The sequence below is a fragment of the Aulonocara stuartgranti genome (assembly GCF_965226115.1).
Source record: "Aulonocara stuartgranti genome assembly, chromosome: 14".
NCBI lineage: Eukaryota > Metazoa > Chordata > Actinopteri > Cichliformes > Cichlidae > Aulonocara > Aulonocara stuartgranti.
This window is the reverse complement of record NC_138950.1, coordinates 5,198,222-5,219,234: the sequence shown is the minus strand read 5'-3', so window position 1 is coordinate 5,219,234 and position 21,013 is coordinate 5,198,222. Positions and strand designations below refer to the sequence as shown.

At 42.4% G+C, this 21,013-nt stretch overlaps 1 protein-coding gene across 1 annotated transcript; it reads right to left on the bottom strand.

Moving 5' to 3' along the window:
• Nucleotides 1-2,932: 2,932 nt before the first annotated feature.
• On the bottom strand, nucleotides 2,933-14,454 carry bbc3 (BCL2 binding component 3). Its single transcript, XM_082502499.1, has 4 exons — nucleotides 14,095-14,454; nucleotides 12,527-12,920; nucleotides 8,413-8,618; nucleotides 2,933-5,501 (listed from the first exon to the last, which is right to left on the bottom strand). Exons 1-4 carry the CDS (start codon nucleotides 14,164-14,166, stop codon nucleotides 5,406-5,408), a joined length of 768 nt encoding a protein of 255 aa, XP_082358625.1. The 5' UTR covers nucleotides 14,167-14,454; the 3' UTR covers nucleotides 2,933-5,405.
• Between the last annotated feature and the right edge of the window lie 6,559 nt (nucleotides 14,455-21,013).

Here is a 21,013-nt window from a genome sequence, read left to right as displayed (position 1 = left end):
CTCTGATAAAGTTGTGTCTTTTGTGGATTATGTAAAATGTATCAAGACTCCAACTAACAGTCATTTCTAATTCTAGTTGATCGCCCAAATATTTTTTCTTTATCCATTTAGTCTCATAAATTCGTAAAACATGTCCTGATGTTCCACAGGTCGGCTTAACAACCTTAAAATATCTTGATTTAACAGAAAAATGTGCTACGTCATAAGATTCACGGAAATATAAAGAACTATGCTTAAATCAATAATTAGGAGTGTCATAAACATTGTTTCAGTCATCGTGGCTTCCAGTGTTAGTGTGGCTGAACAGTGTAAAGGCTCACCAGAACTCTTTTAGCAGTTAATTGCATGTCTTTGGACTGTGGGAGGAAGCTGGAGTGCACGCAGGGAACAAACAAACAAACTGAACAGTGGATCTGAAGCCAACAGCCCTAATGTAGCACCTACCACATGAGCTATCCCAGTCCAGGTGAATGCAGCCTGGACAGGCCGCCAGCCAATCACAAGGGCTAACATACAGAGAGCCAGGAGAGGCTCCAGCGCCCAGAAATCAGATGGATGTGTTGTCTCTTATTTTATTTTTCCTTTGTCTTTAAATATGACTTAAATAATGGTTAAATAAAATAAGGTTTCTATAAATAAAATGGCTTTTATTTTTCTCATGCACTGAGTTTACACACTGTTCTTTAACTAAAGCTAGCCTGTTACATCAACAGTGCACTGCTAAGAGGAAGTCTAAAGAAAAATTGCACTCTATTACATTTTTTAAAAAATGAATCAACCACACAGCAAACAATCCTAAAACTGTTAACTGATGAAGTAAATTTAATATCAATATCTCAGAGTAAACATTAAATGACAGAGGAGTCACACATGGCCTCTTTAGAAGCCCCCAAACATGTGCCTGCGTACGTATTTCAGTCCTGATCTGGTGTCAGATTGTTGCATTGATAATCGCTGTAAACACTTGTGGTGTGTCTGTGAGCAGCGAGGGTCTCGACCTCATGTCTGCTAATCTGCTCCAGATGTCCACCACCCGCTGTCACGCAGAGCCACAGAGCACCAACATCTGTAAACATCTGATGAACAACATCCTAAAACGGTGCTGCTGTCCTCGCCTGTATCACCAGAGTGATGTCATCCCACAAATCAAAATGAAACTACAAGCTTCCAGCTGGGCTTCCTGCTAATATTAGTGCGACGCTGGTTATTTAAACGGATTTATTATTAGCTTTAAATGTATTTTCTTACATTACATCACCACGAGAGAGAATTAAGTGAGCATCTGCCAACGTACACACCTCGGCACCCTTTATGTATTAGCTTTAAGCTAATAAGCCTGCAGACAGTCTTTATCTTTAGACCTTAAAGGCAGTATGAAATCATTGTAAGGTGATAATTAAAGCTGAACAAACAGCAGCTTAATAATCTGTCAGTTGCATGAAAACAGACAAATCCTAAAATCTGGGAACAGATATGAACAAAGTTCTCAAGCCACCCCTCATTTCTTTACATTTTGCCTCCAAGGGGCCAGACTTTCTCCTCAGTCTTAAACTGTTCTTGAATAATAGTTGTTTAGACATTTGGCTGCTTGTTCACTCATTTTCAGTCCAGTCCTTGTACCTGACAATTTCCAGGGGGATGTTGTTTTGTTTGTTAAGCCAATGCACACTAACCAATGAATCATTAAAACATTTTTACAAGAACCAAACTCCAGCGATGAGCCTGTGTTGTGTCTACATGTGACAGTCAACTTCGCAAAGAAATCATTTAAAACTCTTCCCACCCCCAAGCACGGTGGTGCAGTGGTCAACAGGTCCTTCCTGTGGAGAGTTTACATGTTGTCTGCGTGGGTGAGTACTCTGGTTTCCTCCCACAGTATAAAGACATACAGTTAGTGAGGTAGGTTTATCTGGTGGTGTGTATGCCACCTCTCACCCTACGGCAGCTGGGATAGGCTTGAGGCTCAGTGCCAACAGGTCTTCTGGAGTTATGAATCCACATTGCAAATTTTTGATTCAAGTAATTTGGGAGGTCAGGTGAGAGGTACAACAGTGACTGTCTACATGCAGCCAAACCTCTATCAAAACTGATGGAAATATGAATAAAGAAAAGTAGCATCAAATTTGACTGTAAAATCAGATGCAGGATCCTCTGGAAAAGCATCTGATTGGAAACGTAATCATATTTCAGTATGATAGTTATCCCAAACACACTGCCAGGGGAGTAAAAGCATGTGAGGATAGAAGAAAACAGAATGGTCAGCCATTATTTGGCCTCCCCAGAGCCCGGACCTCATCGTTATTATAAAAAGTGTGAGATCATCCTGACAAAGAGCAGAACAAAAGGCAGCCAAAGAGCTTTGAATGTCCTTTAAGAATCCTGGAGACCTATTTCTGCAGAATAATTAAATAAATGTAGAGAAAGATGCCTGGAGAATAAAGAGGGTCATACCAAGTATCGGCTTTCAGGCTTGTTGGAAATGTGCTTTTGTGTTTTTGTCTCATAAACTGTACTTTTGTGTATGTTTGCAGATATTTCAAAAAAAAAAATCCCTGCACATTATTTCGATTTTCATACTAAAGTATTAAGAAACTACAGGGGGCTAAAGACTTTTGCACAGTACTGCATAAAGAAGTAAACCCTGTGAGTTAGAAGCTCAGGCTTTAGACTCAAGAGAATTTTATGTTTTTTACTTTAGCTCTGGAGCTCCTGGAGTTAAAATCACTTGTGTGAAACAGGTAATGAACTAAAGGCCTGAGGAAAGGTGTAGTATAACACAAATGTGGATTATTTTGAACTGAATCATGCAAAGCTACTCTAGCAGAGTCAAAGAGTAAAAATGTGAAACTAGAAAACAGCATAGGACCTGAAGGACACATCATTCATCCCACTTTCCTGATAAAACTTAGAAATCAAACTCCAAACACGGAAAAATATTTATTCTTATCTTTATTGTATAAAAACAAAAAAAAGTACAAAATTCATGTAGAAATTTTACAATAGAAAAAAAGTTGAAAACAGCAAATACAAACTGCATGTGACTGGCCGACCGACACTGAGCTTTGCTGGTAGGAAAGAGGCGAGCGCTAAACCAGGAGAAACATCAGCTACGAGCTCGCAGAGTTCACCGGCCGCTCTGATGACGGCAAACACGGCTAAAAGCACTGCGAGCAAAAGGCCGAACAAATATAAATATACAGGCTGTGAAGGAGAGTCTACGGAGCGAGCGGTTTAACCTCTGCTCAGCTCAGAGTCAGCTGAACTTCTACAGGCTGTGGTATCATTACGACTTTATACACAAAGGCTTTCAAAAGTCTTAAAAACAAGGCCCCGTGCTAAAAACGTAGAAAACGGCCGAGTGAGAGCGGCGTTTCAGACAGGCTGAAAGGCCCCACGTTTCCTGAAATAAAATGAAAACCGATAAGTGGGCACTTTAATCCAAAGTACGTTACAGTACATCAATCTGCATTCTTGAGCATGTGTAGCACCAGCAGCACTACAGCTGTCGAATAAAAACAGAAATCACACGGTTTTGGAAATAAATTTACAAAGAAAATCGTCACAGACGACTCGGCGTCCGTTTGGTTCGCCCCAGTCGATTCAAGCTGCTAAACACTGAGTATTGCTATGAGCCTGCGACGGCAGATTTCTTCTTCTTTGTGCTTTAAAAGAGGCTAAAGGGAAACTTTTTGGTACCATTTCTTCCCCATCTCATTTCATATTCACAAATGTGGCTTTCACATGGTTCAGTAATGCTCCTCACGTCTCATTTTTCACATTTGCTTCGTGGCCAAAGACAGCAGAGAACAGAGTGTGAGTGAGGCCGTTTGTAATGCTTTCTAACACAGTACTGCTGAGAGTGTTTCTGCATGAATGAGTGTTTTCACTGTGGGTGATTTCTAAATCAGTCCGTTTTTTAACTGTTTCAACTCAAGTAGCGCTTAAATTAAAGTTTTTGATCAGGAATGTGTGAAAAAAAACAAAAACAATAACATAAAAAACCCCAAACAAAAACCATGCTACAGCTAGGCTACTTTTCAAAATAAATTATGCTCTTAATACGAGCAATCGACCCCCCCCCCCTCCCCCCGCTTTTTAAACTACAATGAAAATAATCCCACAACCAGAGGGCTCACCTGACAAACATCATCGAATACTTTCCAACAATCATAAAGATCCAAATCATATATTTCTCTTTTGCTGATATCTTCCCAAATCCACTGGATTTAAATTCAGACTCTACAGTTACAACATAAAAAACAAAACATCTTCCAACTCTCCATCCAAACCTTTGGATTGGGATAAGTTTCATCTTCCAAAAGAATATTTACAGTTGATCAAGTAACTATGAACACTGTCAACACAGGCGGGCGAGCGAGTGAAGCTGGAACGTTTGAATGTAATGTGAACGCTCGAATCCAGTGACTGCAAACAAGCCACTCCAACATTAAGTGTGTTTTATTCACTCTGTGTGTGTGTGTGTGGGGGGGGGGGGGGGGGGCTGATTGTCCTGGTGTTGGAGATTAGACCTCAACAGAGCGCCAAGCAGAAAGGCACATTGTACACTGACATGAAGCAGATTGAGAGAAAGGTTCGGTCTGTGCTTCGCTCCGTTTTGTTTTTCCCTGCGATGCAACCACAGCGCCCAGTTTTCACAGTTTATAAGAAGAGGGACACAGGTTGCACGATAAAGACACAACGGCAACACGCACACATCAGACGAGGGTCAAATCGTGCCTTTGACAGTCCTGTAATGCTGAACACCGCAGCAGAAAAACACAATTTTTTATATATTCAGAGGGAAGAGCTGGAGAGATGCAGTCTATTGAAACTGAAATGATTTTGCATCCTCCAGCTGATATTAAAATCAAAAGATTTACCATCCTAATTTTAAATATCATTTCTGTACTTTAACCCTGGAAGAGCATCACAGATCCCAAACTCTGACAGCACGGGGTTGGAATTAGGGCTAAGGCTCAGAGGTTCACATACCTCATACACTTCTAGTGGCTTTAAACTTTTCTAAGGACCTCACAGCTTCTGTTTGACCCACATCTTCCATGTGTGCACACACACATACACTCCGACTCACACGAGCTGAGTCACACCTGCTACATAAAGAGCTGAGCCCCGAGACACGACATTGAGAAAAAATAATAATAACAATTTTACAAAATATACAGGTCAGTCCATCAGCAGCGGTCCGTACCAGCAGACGGGCTGACTGACAGGCAGTCAGACGGACAGGCAGGATCCAGTTTCCACAGGAAGCAGCCCGATCCAGCTGCCGCTTTCATCTTCCCAACGCCTCTTTTGTTCAACGGATGTTTTCAGTCGCACCTCCAGGTGTGAGTGACGATGAAGAGCAGCAGCCAGTCCGGGTTGTCTTGTTCGCTACAGCAAGTCTATGTGAGCCTGTAGAGAGTGCTGAGAGTCTGGGTGATGAAGCTGAGGAGGCCTCGGCAGACGTCTCTGAAGTCGTGCCAGTGAGGGCCGCCGTGCTGGAGGGAGAAGGAAAAGACCAAATGAAGTCCAAATAAGATTCAACAACATTTCATTATTCAACAACTGACCTTTTTAGATGCTAAAAATGCGCATGCATTGACAAAATGACCCCGAAACAGCTCATAGAAGACACTTAATCACATGGCTGCAGCTTCATGCAAGTCATTGTTGTCTCCAGATGCCCTTGTTGACACACGGAGGAGCAGCAGCAACAACAAAGTGATTGAAACTATATAAACGATGTCAGCTGATCATTTATGAACTTTCAGAGATGCTACATTGGTTGAAGATTATGAAGAAAACTGTGCAGACACCTCTCTGAATGAAGAGAACGTTTATATACCAGAATCATGTTTAACCTCGATTTACTCAAATCATATCAGCTGCAAACATCTGCCCAGTTATTTAATCCCATTTTTAACTTCTTAGGTGCAAAGGTTAACTCAGGCTCAGTGGATGCTGCTCAGAAACCGCTTATCCTGCACAGGTAGCCCCGTCGTGACATGGCAAGTACTCGTAACGCTGTAATCGCCTAATCTGACAAAGTCACCGTGTTATTGGACACAAATGTCACATGATTGAACATAAATGTGCCATTGTCTTACTCCTAGGAAGAGAAGTAACCAGAAAAGACACATACGTCAACCCCACTGTGACAAAGAATAACATCTACTAAAGGAAAAATATCTCTTATTAATTCTTGAATGGACAAAAAAAAATATATAGATGCATTTAGATGTTTCCATGTTGAGCTATGAAAGGTGCCTTTTCCTGCTTTTTGATTTGTTTTTCATGTTTTTAAAATATTAATAAATATATGCTTCTGAAACAAGAAGTGGCCAGAAAGAGATAAATGGAGAGAAAGACTAATAATGAGGAGCGCTGAGCCCGAACACGAGGAAAACAAGAGTGTTCCTGTGTGGAGGACGATGAACCTCTGTGGCTGTGGTTGTGGTTACACCTCCCTATATGCTTCCTTTGCAACCTCCATCCCTCCTTCCTCCCTTTCCTCATTGCTTTTGTTTCAAAGTGCTCGTTCAGAAAAACTGACTAGATCATAAACAACACGCACAGTTTCCTCAGTTTCCCCCAGAGACTGAAGTATCTCTCTCAGTGTGAAGACAGAGCGGCAGACAGTTACACGAGAAGCAAACCCTGAAACCTGCTGCACTTGTCTGCAAGGAGGAGTACGCGGGGAGGCGGGTGGGTGGCTACATCCTCATAAAGTGAGCAACTCATGTCTGAGTGCGAGCCAGGAGGAGGTGACGTCATCTTTGTTTGTGTGCAAAAGGCGGGATGGTGAGGGAGTGAGAGGGGAGAGGAGGTGGGAGGGAGGAGGAGGGGAGGGGGGGGAGGTCACTGCCGACTCCTCACGCGATGTAGAGCACAGAGGCAGGGCGGGGCCGGAGAGGGAGCGAGATAAAGAAATAACAATCAAAAGAAACAGACAGTAAAGGGAGGAGAACGCTGTCATTCAGACAAAAGGAAGAAAAAAAAGGATTAAAGAGCTCCATGTGTGACCTAATTTCTGAATGAAAGGAGAGAAAGAAGAAAGAGCTAGATGATGCAAATTCTGGAGAAACCTCAGGATTGCTGCTATTGCAGGTCTTAGTTTCTTACCTGCAGCTGAAAAAAACAAATACTAGACACAAGGCCTTTAGTGTGCTTTTATTCTTCATTTATAACTAACTTGGGGCTCTTATTGTGAAAATCTGACATAATTATGACCATTCCGAGGGTTTGATATCTACAAGGGACTTGTAATTTGAAAAATCCAGCAGAATTAAAGCATCCTAATAACTTCCCATATATAACTGAAGGCTTTTATTTTGAAAACAACAACAGTTTAACAAAATAATGGATTTTATTTTGAAAATATGAAATACCTGATCTTTCTCATTACTTTCTTCAACTAACAGTGGCTTTTATTTTGAAAACATTGCATATTTTAAAGCACATTGTAACGTGTAATGTAATGTGTAATGTGTATGTGTTAGTCCCCGTAGGGAAATTACTCCTCTGCATTAAACCCATTCACCCAGTGAAGCAGTGGGCAGCGCCCGGCGTACCTCAGGGTAGCCATTCAGTGGAGTTGAACCCCCAACCTTCCGATCATGGTGCAACCACTCTACCTACTGAGCTATCCCTGCCCCCCTAACTTCAACTAACAGTGGCATTTAGTGCACACATAAAGCAACTTCTTATGGAGCAGCTGTTGCCTAGGCTACCATCTAACGTACCTGCCACACCCTCATGTATCAACAGTATCCTTTGCTACAACTGCTTCCCTCGCCTCACTCGCTTCAAAAGGTGAGAAAAGTTTAACTATGGCCTCGCAGCATTCATTATTTTACACCTGCTCCCTTGTAGTTGCTGAAACTCCGTCACTACAGAGTCTTTGGGCACCAGGTTGCTCTAAGTTACTTCCTGTGTGGATGCTCCTTCATGGCAAAAATGTATTGAAACAACTAAGGGCTTTTACTTTTAAAATCTGACATGATCTGCTAACAGCGACTAACTTTGGGTCCTTCCCTGCTGCCCAGATAGAAAACAGATAACTAATGAACAGGAGCAAACAATGAATAAAAGATGGAGATAGGAGCGCACACAGTTGTAATTGATCCACTCGTTCGCACTCACAAATATCGATCTCTCTTCGCTCTCATGCACACGTGCAATTACTCATTGAACTCACATCCACTTATAAACCTGATAACAATGAAAGAGCAGGGCGGGGGAAAGAATCAATGTAACTGCGCTGCTTTCAAGGACTAGAAAGCACTTCGCACTTACGTCACCATCAACTCCACACTGAAAAAAAAACCCATTGCAGTCGCCAAAACAGCTCAGCGACTTTAGGGTTAAAGGTTAAAACTGAGCCCAGTTATTTCCCGTCACCCTCCTTACCGCTCTGCGGAGGAGCGTGACGTTCAGCTCATCTCCAATTGTCCTCAGCTGGTTCGCCACCCTCCTGATCTCCTGCTCCTGCACTGCTTCTCCCCCAGGAGCTCTGCGGCGAGGCGAAGCCCAGGATGGCCGCTCATTTCGGGGCAACATGTTAGACTGAGGTCGCAGCCGGCTGGAGGGCTGCTGGAGCTCCTGTCTGCTCGAGTCTGCAGAAGAAAAGAAAACTGCATATAAGAATTTATTTTTACCTTCCCCATGAACTCCATCTGCCTCTCAAGTGAGAAGAAATGTTCACGTGTGAACGGCCAGAAGCTCCTGCAGAGTTTCTGATTATCATCAATTGATTGTCAACAAGCAGCATACATTAATGGCCTCCTTGTGCAGACAGGTTAAGTCAGAGGGGATGTGTGCCCACACAGACACTGAACTCCTCCACAGAGGAAAACCGGATTAAAAATTACATACAGGGGAATCATAATAATTTAAATTTTATGCATTTCAGTGGGAAAAGAGGCCGAGGAGGTGGATTTTCTTGACCTCCGAGAGTAAATCAGGCTAAAAAGAAATGTTTCGTTTTCTCACACAGACCGACAAACATACAAATTTCTTAAGGAGGAGGCTGATGGAGTGACTTATCTTCCTCTTCATGGAACTTGGGAGAGTAATCTCTTAATCTGCTTAATAAGTCTGGCATAGAGAGCTTTTGTGTGTTTGTTGTGTTTACAGAATGATTTTTGTTTTGTTTTCTTGGACAAGCAGATACCTGAGCCTCCAGTCTGATTCCTCCGTCGTGACAATCCAAACTAAAATCAGACCTGAATCTGTTTGAGATATTATGACTTTAAGAAAACTCGATATATATCATCTTATTCTTTTCATTTACATATCTGTACTTACTTTGTGCATTTTGGTTTAAGTGTTTCTTAAATCCTTTTTCATAGTGTGGAAAGCATCGTAACCGGATAAATACTTTAACTACCTCAGTCTTTTAATTTTGATGCAGATGAACTAATTAAAAGTTAATCATCTGCTGGCTTCGATTTTAGATTTCAGCCTCTTTAATTTGAATAACTCGTCTCTAAAAGCTGAACAGATGCCCTCTGTGACCTCCCTACGGCACACCTTTGGTTCCCCGGCTTGTTTTCTACTTTGTCCAATCACACAGCTTCTTTGAAACAACCCTGTCACCGGCACAACGCCGAGCGCCAGTGGCGCCCCCGGCAACCGCAGCATCCACTTTGCTAGGAGGATTATAACTTATCCTTTAAAGATGCAGGTGACTAGACAGAGAGAGACGGAGTGAGACGGCGAGAGAGAGAGAGAGAGAGGAAGAGAGAAAAGAGAGAGCGGCGAGGAGAAAAAAAAAAAAAAAAAAACACAAACAGGAAAACCCTGGCTTGTTGCCAAGGTAACTCTGAGGCAGCACTCCTGGAGACATCTGCGTGTGATTGGAAGACAGCACAGGGGGCTGAGCTGTGATAGGATGACCTAGAGGAAAGGGGGCGGGTTTCTAGATGAACCTGTCCGTCTGATAGGCTGACGGGGTGACAAGGTGACAGAGAGACCCCCTTGACCAGTTAAGTGTGGGAGCCACTAGAGACAGAAGGGGTGGGTGAGGTGAAGAGGGGGTGGCATTAAAAACCTCAGACTAAACCTAAAGACACACCGACGGGGGAGGCAGAAGGCTTAATGGTGAGCTGGATAACTCTACCTACTTTAGTTCTGTTATTAATATTTCACTAATATCTATAAACTTGGGATGCAACAAGCCTCCAAAACCACCATTTCTAATGATCTTTAAGCAGTACAGCACTCATCAGGCTAATATGGCCATAACGTTATGGGAGGATGTCCCGTGACATGATACCGTGGACGTCTGTAATGCAGTGTCTTTACTTTTATAACACCCATATAAGAAACAGATACCTGCAGATGAACCGAAACAGAGAAGAGCAAAACAGGGAACTGGGAACTATCTAGTTTACTGAATTTCCGCTGACTGCGCTGGAAGCTCTGAAACATTGTTTCCTTAACAAATACACAACCTAAGCAAATGCGCTGCACACGAGCCCGCGAATGACGTGACCGCAAAGGAGCGCATTGTACGGCAAAGCAAACTATCTCACCTTGATGACTCGCTGCGAGCTTTGGAGCAATTAACTAATGAGTAAACCATTTTAAGACTCGCGGCCACAAACTTTCCTAGACATCACCTGAAAGCATAAAAATCTGGCACATTGTCCGGTCTTTAACCTGTCAGCTTCCTGGTAAAAGATAAAGAAAAAAAATCTGTGTAATGTTTGATTGCGGTGATGTGTGAATAGCAGCTATTCAGGTGTCTCTCTCACCTAAAGTACTTCCTGCAGCGACAGAACATTTGAAGCGGACTACTTCCTGCTGTAAAGCATCCTGACCAGGAATCATCCAACGTTCATGTGTGAAAACAGTCTGACCCTCTGGTTTATTAAATAATTGGCTGACTGATGGTGGCTCAATAATTATTACAGCTTTACGACTAATTGATTAACTCGGTTTCTGTGCAGATAGCTGAATAATCAACTTACCCACTCACTGAATAACAAATCCACTTGCCCATTAACTGGCTTAGTGATTGACTCATAAGCCTGCTTAGCAAACTTTTAATCTGATAAACCGACTTTTGTAAAGCTGTTTTTTTAAAATAATAATAAAAAAAAAAACCTAACTGAATAAATCCCTGCAGCTTTGACTCTTTGGCCTCATTTCCTGCTGGTGACACACTGACAGGCTGACCTGACTCTGTGCTGCCGGGCTGAGCCTCTCATGAGGAGGAAACTGCAGATTGTTTCTTTATTGCAGGCGGGGACATGTCTCAACATGCCTGCATGCACAGCTGAACTACAGCTGAGAGAGGAGGAGGAGGAGGATGGTAAGATATTTGTTTACATTGCTACAGCCCTGTCACAACAGCATGGGTTAAAGTCAAACCTGCTGAGCCACTTCTGCAACCTCACCTGAATTCACCTTTCTGATAAATTTTCCTCCAGGATACAGACTCTTGGGCTTACTTCACCTGATTCCTGAATCGCCCGGAGAGGTAATTTTCTTTCTGAAGCGGAGGGCTGAATGTCTTAAACAGCCTCAGGCACAAATCAACATCTTATCACAGACACCTTATTCAGAGCGACAGCAGCACAATGAGCTTTCAGAGCCCTTTTTACTAATATTACAAAGTGGCAGCGACTCTAATGTCCCCTGGAATGAATCCGGCCTTGCGCCATAAACTCTGAGCAGTTTGAGGCGTCTGTGGCACCTTGGGCAGCTTCTTGAAAGATCAGCATAAAGGCCAGCTGGCCTCAAGGTCACTCTGCCAAAGAGGGACCACATGTTGATCCCTGCGACAGCTGGAGCACATCTCATCTCTACCCTCCACCTGTCCCCACTCATCAGCGCTGCCCAAACAAACTCATGTCAAGTAAATAAAGCCACGGCTCCAGTAAACACAACCAACCGATACTCTCCTGCTAACTGATAACGCTGGTGTTTACTTAAGGGTGGGGGTCTGGAAGGCAAACACTTGCGTGTGGTTGTGGCTGAGTCACATCTGATCACAACCGCTACTGCTCGTTGTGTATACATGCAGCTTGCTTCCTGCTGCAGCGGCTTTTAAAATCAGATTTGCTAAGGCTCACCTGACCAGCCGAGACAAACTGAGACAGATTCTGACATTTTGATCTGTTACACTGTAAGACAGAGACTTTTTCTTTTCTGGAATATGTTAAAAACTACCACAAATTAAAAGAAATAAAGCTTCAATTAAAGCTGCAAGTGTACTGCACAAGACAAAGTTTAGCTTCCCTGAGTTGTTGAACAAGAGTTGTTGTATTTGTGCTATATCCCTGACAGAATGTGCCCCACATGGCTTCACACAAACATACTATGTTCCACATTTACTCTGTTGGAATCACTCTGGCTGTGGCTGAAAGGGTAATGATTAACACCGCACTCGGGCTTGGTGTTACATTAACCTTCTTTTCTGCCAGCCTGTCAAAACAAGTAGAACTACCCCACGTAGTTTTAATATTACACCATGCTACAACTCACTGTGTGCAAAACTGTAAATATTCAATATTACCTGAACGCTCTCCTGAGACGTCACCGGGTGCAGGTGCACCTCTGCACCTCAAATCCCTCCGGTTGGGAGGCGATGCTGCGGGTAACTGCTGGTGAACTCGGGGGTCGTCGTTGTCGTCTGGGTGGGAGTACGACAGCGGGTACGACACATAGAGAGCCTGCATGGGCTGCAGGTGATGGTGGTGATGGTGATAGTGGTGGATGTGTATGGCACCAGTGCTGGTCCCGGAGGAGGAGGGGGTGGTGGTCGTACTATTGAGCATCCCAGGCCAGGTGTGGAGGGGGCAAGGCAGCTCCACTCGGCAGGTGTTGTGACACGGAAGAGAGGAGTTTCCTCCAGCAGGGGTTTCTCCAGCGCTCTGTATGGTCTGTGCTCTGGCCATATCAGTTGTAGCCTAATTAAGGAAGACAGAAGTTTTAAAATTTTGTGTTAATTTTCAATTCAGTTGTGTTTTTACAGTTTAAAGTTTTAGTTCTGTTTTTATTGGTTTCAGCGTTGGTTTTGGTTTTTGTTATGGCTGCCATTCATCAGAAAGTATAACACACACCCCAGTCTCCATAAACACAGGCACTAAAGCTTAACTCAAAATTAAGACCTCTCCTATATATAGATTTTTTATTATTTTGCCCATTTTTATAAATATCCAAAGTTATTTTAGTTTTCATTGTTTTAAAAGGTTTTTACTGGTTTTTAGAGGTTACGTTGTTTTTAAAGGTGCAAATATACAAGACTGTGTAAATTAATTTATTATAACAACTAAAAATACGTCAGACAATAATCATTTTAGTTTGTTGAGCGCACAGAGGCAGCTGGACGGTGTAAAAACAAGTAAACTGAAGATTTAAAAAAAATAAAATAAAAAACCACAGATCTATTTTTGGCGCCTCTGATTTTTCCTCCGGTATATTCTGCTGTAGGCCGCTAGGAGGCACCAGCGGCTCCATTTTCGGAGCACGAGACCTGTGTTTGTAAACAAATCCGTGCCGCCCGTGCACGAGGAAGCGCGCTCGCGAACTCACACAGCGAAGAACAGAGACGCGCGCGCTGATTTAACGGCGGAACACTTCGATGTTCGCTGTCACCGAGCAGAAAGCGGGGCACGAACAAAACTCAACAAAACCGTTTATTTAATATTTTGTCGCCACAAATGCACCCAATGTTGTTCATTTCCGGGCACAGAGTCAACACTGACAATTTAAAAATAAAATCCACGAGAGGAAAAAAACACAGAAACAAAAAAAACAGCGTTGACTTTACGAACCTGTCCGCACTACCGCGAAACAAAATTAGCTTATATTTATGTTTTTACCGCCACGTTGTTAGCTTTTCGTGCTCTGACATGTCGGGGCTTGTCTCTGTCAGAGCAACGCGAACATCAGCTCACTGCACAAGAAAATAAAACTCTGTGTAAAAATGCACTGTTTGAGTATAAAATCTGAAAGGAGCTTGAAGTAAACGGGCTCGTTCAGGTGAAGTCTAAAGCGCACTCCTGATCCCCACAGCTGGGCAGATGATGCACCTTTGCGCTGCCAACTTCTGCAGAGAGAAATCCGGCGGAAAGCGCTTACTTGGTGGAGGTTTTCTGAAGATCCGCGGCGAGGCTGTCTGCAGGTCTGAACCTGACGGTAACAGGTGGCCATAAGACGGAATAAAAGCTGCCGAAAGAAACCGTGGATGCGCCGGTGAGAAGGCTCCGGAGATGTTTAAAGTCCGCCCGGAGGAAGCCGTGTCACTCCATCCCAGGTGTCCCGCTGTGAATGGAGTCGGTGAATTTTTTTAAATCTCTTTTTGTCTCGGGTTACGTCGTCAAAACAATAATATTGATGAAGATGAGGTGAAGCGGGCAGGTAGCGGGACTACGTTCTGCCTGGCTTGCTGTCTGTCAGGGTTTTCCGTCTGAGCTGGTCCGTCTCGGCGTTTAAAACGCGATCGGTCAAACATCCGGTCTAGCCTTTCACAATAAACTCCACACAATACAACCAAAATAAACACATCTTTCTCTTTCGGCTTCTCCTGTCAGGGAGCTTACTTCCATCTCTGCATGTCTTCCTTCACTTCATCTTCAACATCTTTTGTCCAATATATCCACCATCCCTCCTCTGCAATTGTCTAAACCATCTCAGACACACAATATATCTGCTTTCCTTTTCCCAATCATAGTCCCTACATTTAATATCCCCCCTCTCACCTGTATAGTCCCAATCACCGCCTCCAAACACACACCTTCCCTCTTGGACACTGGTGTACAATCACCACTCAAATCTAATAGAAAGCCCCCTTATCTGTTTGCCAAATATGATATTTTAAAAAGATTTCCCATCTTTTCTGTGACAGAATTTTCCTATTTCAATCCAAGGATCTGTGAGTGTCATGCCTCTTTCGCATTCAGTAACTAAGTTAAGCAAAATTGGACTCTAAAACTTTCTAGTTGACTTGCATAAAAATAAAATCACTAAGATGTATTTTAACACTTATTTTAACAAATATCATTAATGATTCAAAAAAAATTAATGTCTGTGTAAAAAAAACACATTAAAGCAAAAGTTAGTGCATATAATAGAAATCACCACATGTGGGCTCACTTTATGTGCAGACTGAGTCACCTATCCAATGATTTGTGCTTAATTTACTTTTGCGTTTGCATTGTTCTTGCTTTAGCTTTTATTTTGATGGGTTTGTCTAACTTCCGGTCCCTCCCTCCCTCTCCTCCTCCACAACAAGTGCAGACATGCTCCTTGACAGGATGCTGCTGTCTTTAACTCCACCGCTGTCCCCTCTGCCTGCCTTCTCTCTTTCTTTTACATTTTCTTTATATTTGACATTTTATCAAAAACTTTTAAATCCTCTTCAGCACGTCTCCATGTTTTTTTTTTTTTAACGCGCACATCAAACACTCCTTCATATTTAACAGTTAATGCCCTTCTTGTGCTCTGTTTTTCTTCCCTTCCCCCTTATCTTTAACTTTTTTCATGCCACAGCCCCACACAGCGATCAACAAAACACCCCCCACCTACACACACCTCCTTTCACTCACAACCCCCCCCAGCTGGTTTCCCTCTAATTTCCTTCTCTTTTTCAGACACATCCTCAGCAGCTGTAAACAAACAGGCTGTCTTCCTGTTTGGAGTGGAGCTGAGTCAGCCTTTAGCATACAGTAGTGCTGCTAACAACACATTCATTGCATAATCAGTGTGTGTGTGACCAAGACATTAGTGCTTCTGACTGTGGTGAGTTCAGGGTGCATGTGATTCATGCAAAAAAGGAACATATCTTCCGCACTGAGGTCACAACCCTGGGAATTCTGTTTGTTGCATGGGTTATCTGGCAGGCTAATCCGAGTTTAGATCCAGGAGCGTCACTGGTGCACCCATGGCTTTGTTCTGACTCAGCTCAACACCGTCAGCAATAAATTCCACCTTATCCATATCTGGATATGTCTTTGAAATGCAAAGCGAGTGTGTTGAAAGCTTCATTAAAAGTAATTTAATGGCATTCATCAGGAATTTCCTGCAGCTAAACACTAGAAATTATAATCCTGTATACTCGTGTTTCTCATACCTACAGTGCTTCCTTTATCTTGACAGATGTCTCAAATGTTTTAATGTTGTTAATTATAGTTTTCTACAAAATCAGCAAAAAAACCAACTGACATCACTTTTCATCGAAATCTTTATGCCATACTTGGCTGGTTTAGAAGGGATGTGTTGCCTGAAGCTGCACCTGCTTCTGAAAGCTACCAACTGTTCATCCACAGAGAGATCAGTAGGAGGGAGAGAGAGGGGGAGTATTTTGGTAAACGGGCTCCAAACATGGTCTAAAAATCCCTGGAAACAGCAAGTTTGTCCATGGCCTGCCTGTGTGCTCCGGTTACTTGTGTGTTAAACCTGCATGTACTTCAGGATATCTCTAAATCTGCTCTGTCAGCCATGGCTCGCTGCAGAACATTGACAGCATACAGAGATTAGAAGTGGAAACTTACAATGTCCCCTATCCTCGTGGCACAAATAGGCTAATTCCTATAAAAAATTATGAAAAGCTGAAGAAGAATTAGACTGAAACATTCTTCTGAATATTAACACGACTGAAGGTTCGCAGTTAAAGGTTATTATTCTTTTACTACCACATAGTTACCCGAGCTGAACCCTTCACCTCACAGCAATGCTCATATTTAACATATTGACATAAACCTGCAGTAAAGTTTAAAGTCACAACAACAACTCAGCTGTGCAAGCTTTTGTTCCCCCAAGTCTGAGAGCTCTGCATAACATTAGCATCCTAAATGACACCAGAAACTCCGTCATCTCGACCCCTGACCCTCAGATCATTGTTTTTTGGATGCACCCCTCAGCTGCAGGGCATGTGACAAGGGGGCTGCTCAGCTGAGCAGCGGGGTTGGAGGTTGGTTAATCGGCTGGAAATGGCAGCTCGAGTGAGGAACGCTTTCCAACTCTTCCAGCAGCAGATTGCTGCACATGCCTTTGTTTTGGTGCAGGGGGTGGGTCTCCTGTCAGGTACATGCCCGGGCGAACACCCTCTGCCAGCTTTGACACGGGCAGACTTTGCATGACATGTGGTCAACAGTTAGCTTGTAGGGGCGAGATAATGAATGGTAATCTGAGTCAAGACCATCAGGCTGCGTCTGTTACTGGTTTGATTATGAATACGATGAATTATTTTAAATATAATCAACTTTCTAATATTTGTCAGAAGAGTCTGAAATAACTGGATTATCACTGAAGGAGAATTTCCTTCAGCTTTGTCTCCCTCTTTGTTCTTCTTCTGTCGTCTTCGACCTTTCTTCTCAGGAGCAGCACATTCGGATGCACTTCTGCTTTCACCCATGCAAATTTTGTAGGAGTTTTACTGTCACACTCATAGCTTGATCACAAACAGGGTTATGAGTGGGGCTGAGGCCTGGATCACATTCAGGAAAACAGATGCTGTTTACAGACTTTCCATGTAGAAATTTATCCCAGTCATTGTTTTGGATTTTTATATTTAAACACTATGTTTGTTGTACACCTGTAGTGCATCTGAAAGATGTGAACACACCTGTGTGGTTACTTTTCAAGGCAGTGTGATAAGCTGATTAGACTGAGTAAATCTAATCGAAATAAATGTATTTAAACATCCAGACGTTTGCACTTGTGTTTGTTCATGAATGCAAGTCCAATGTTTCCTCTTTTGTGGTCTCTACCAACTCTTGCGGATGATATCAGGCTCTGGCTGTTAAATGTTGTTGGTCTTTCTGTATAAGCAGGTCAACTATCAGAAAATAGTGCACTACTGTAGTTTTAATGGAATAACAGCCTCTCACTGTATAATATCCTCTGAGGTACTGCTGTTGTGTCCTTGACAGGGGGCTTGTGTCTTACATAAACTAGACTTGAGCCTCTGGTAAAGATTTTGTACCTTAACGCAGCATTTTATTTTTTATCCATTTATATATATGTGAAACCCATCTGCACATGTGCAGGAAGAAAAACAGCAGGTTTAAACTTAAATTCGTACTTGCCGTGAGGTGATATTGCTAACCTGTGCAGTTAAAAATCTTTCTGTTTTTTTTCCTCCTGATATCAAACCTTAAATTATAGAAGAAACGGTGCAAGCATGTTCCTTTAACAGCTCGAAAACAAAGACATACCTTTATGTTCCTTGGAAGGTTCACATAGTCACACTGAGGCCGAATAATTAGTCCCAGAAGGTTTGTGGAGATTATACCAGCTGGAAAATAGACTTTTACGACATTCCTGTTTCTAAAAGTACACAGCTGCATTTTAGACCCCTTTCTGCTTGAAGCTGCCTACTTTCTCCAAACATGAGGATGTTAGAGCAGTTAGAATAAAGGAAGTTGGAGGCAAATTGAAGGATAATGCTCTTCTGAGTCTTTATTGCCAGACCTTTGACTGATACATAACCTTTCTGATTCATAAAAAACGACTGGTTATAATATTGAGATTCCTGCAGCAGGAGAACAAGTGCAAACTGCACGGTTCAGACCCAATGCAGGGCTCCCCAAACACCTGCTGATGCCACCTGTGATCGAGTCACCTGCCAGGTTTTTGGTTCCAAACTGCATCACCAACCTTGTTTTCTGTCCTGCAAAGCATGTCTCTGTGTTGGAGGTGTTATTCGCTGTAACCCGAGGGCACTGGTGCAACAGAGAGACGGTATGACGGCACCAGATCAGGTGTACGCACACACACTCTCTTCGCTCTCTCTGACAGGTAATCGATACCTCTGTAGCTGTGATAAGAATGTAAATGAGATCTATCACCTCGAGTCTCATCTCGTTCTTCAGTCCAACTGAAAACCTCAACCTCAACCTTCATAACGTTGCTGAATTTGGTAAGGTTTCATCTAAGGGTTATGCAGCTGATGGATCTGACCTGAAAGTTAAGAGTTTAGCTTAAATGTGTTTATTTTGTTATGTAAGTGCCAAATTTAAATGTGCTTTGTGTTTTAGATTTTAATCAAGAAAACCTTTTTGTTTACCTTTCACCTGGATGCTTTTCAAATTTCATGTAAAACGCTTTGTTTTGTTGAAGTGAGCTCAACAAACAAATCTGCTTCTTTTTCATTGGTTGTACGTTTGTTAGGAGACGTGATGAGAGCCTTTAGACAGGTCAGAGGAATCCCCATTGTGTGTGTGTGTGTGTGAGTGTGTGCATGTGCGTGTGTGTGTGGCTGCTGTTTGTCCTGCAGTAACCAAAGCAGAAAGCCTCAGCTTTTGTCCCCACAGCTGAAAGCTGAGCCACTGTTTGGGTTGTTACAATGACATCATCGTTTTAACCCTCACCCACTCCGCCCTTCATCCCACACCTCCTCCTCTTTCCTGCATCCAGGGCTGAGTTTGCACTCGGACACAACATTGAAAGAAAGGACGTGTTTGTAAAATGTAAAAAGACTCGATAGTGATCTTATAGTGAATTATCGGTGAATTATAAGTAAAAGGACTATTTAGATTTAACAGAGAAAGTCATGTGACTGACACTTATTATGACAGCTTACTGTTAATAAATTTCATCCTGTAGGCAGCAGGAGGTCTGACTTAAATGTTTTGGCAATAATAATTGTTATGGTATGTTTCTAAAAAAATATGTCACCCTGTTATTGACATCATCCACAGAAAAGGTCAGGAAATCACCGCCAGCATCAGAAAAGCCAGTCTGGGTATACTCATATACACATTCATCACAAACATGCACAAAATTTGATGGAAATTCATCCAAAGAGTCAGAAACACATCCATATATACTCAGCCATACCAACACATGAAGCAGGGATTAAACTCTCTGAGGTCATCCTTTCTTTCCTGATCTGCACTTCTTTCAGCCTATTTACTTTACTTTTCCTTAGTCATCCTTCAGCCCTTCCTATGTTTTCATTACCTCTGAGTCTGGGTGGCCAGTTGGCAACAAACTAATGTACTTGAACTTCAAGTGTTTCTTACACAGCATGAATGGAGAAACCCAAATGTAGGAGAAAAGCAGACAAGAAGAGTAAAAAGGTATTGAGTTTTTAATTTGAGACAGACATCCGTTAACACTCACATTCACACCTATGGGTAATTTAGAATCCCTGGTTAGCCAAAAAAAATAAAAATAAAATAAAAACATCCATCTACTTTCTGGCTTTACTTACGTAAGTTTTATTTACGTTTTTCAAAATAAAAAAATAAAAAATAAAAATCACAATAATGATGCAAAGGGCTCCAAAACCCACAAAAACTCCTGTACCAAATTTGATACTCTTGGAATTTCAAGGTGAACGTCTTAGTTATGCATCGTTATTTTAACTTTTAATTAATCCCCAGCTCCAAAATTAAAGTGATGAACAGATTAAATGTGCATATATGATTCTGCACAGTGACTACTTAAGTAGGCTCATTTCAACTTGTGCCAGCATGTTCTGTCAAGTCTGTGTGCAGCAGGGGTTAATGGTGGACCCAAAGTGCAGACTCACGGAGATGAAAATACACACTCAACACAGCTTTATTGCTAAACACGACAAAACAACTAAGCAGGATGGCGGCCAGCCCACACAGTGTTGCATGAGGGTGATCGTGACACAGACCAAGGAAAACACACGGCTTAAATACACAGAGGAGCAATCAGGGAACGCGAGACAGAAGGGAAACACAGCTGGGAAAAATCAGACCTAACGAGACAAGGAAAGCAAAATTAGAAACACTGAAGTGAGACACGGACTTTCAAAGTAAAACTGGAAACATAACACAGAGACACGGACTAGACAAGGGGATACAGCTCTAACATATAAACCAAAAGACTAGAAATTATAAATAATGACAAAATCAAAGTTTAATAAAAATGCAAAACTCAAAACACTGGGTTAACGACCCAGGCACCCTAACAGGTTTAAATAATGCTTGAAATCATGGTATATTGTACATGTTTACTTCCGTTTTAATACCACAATCACTGTTAAAACTGTTAACCCTCATTCCTGATGTTCACCTGTCTGGCA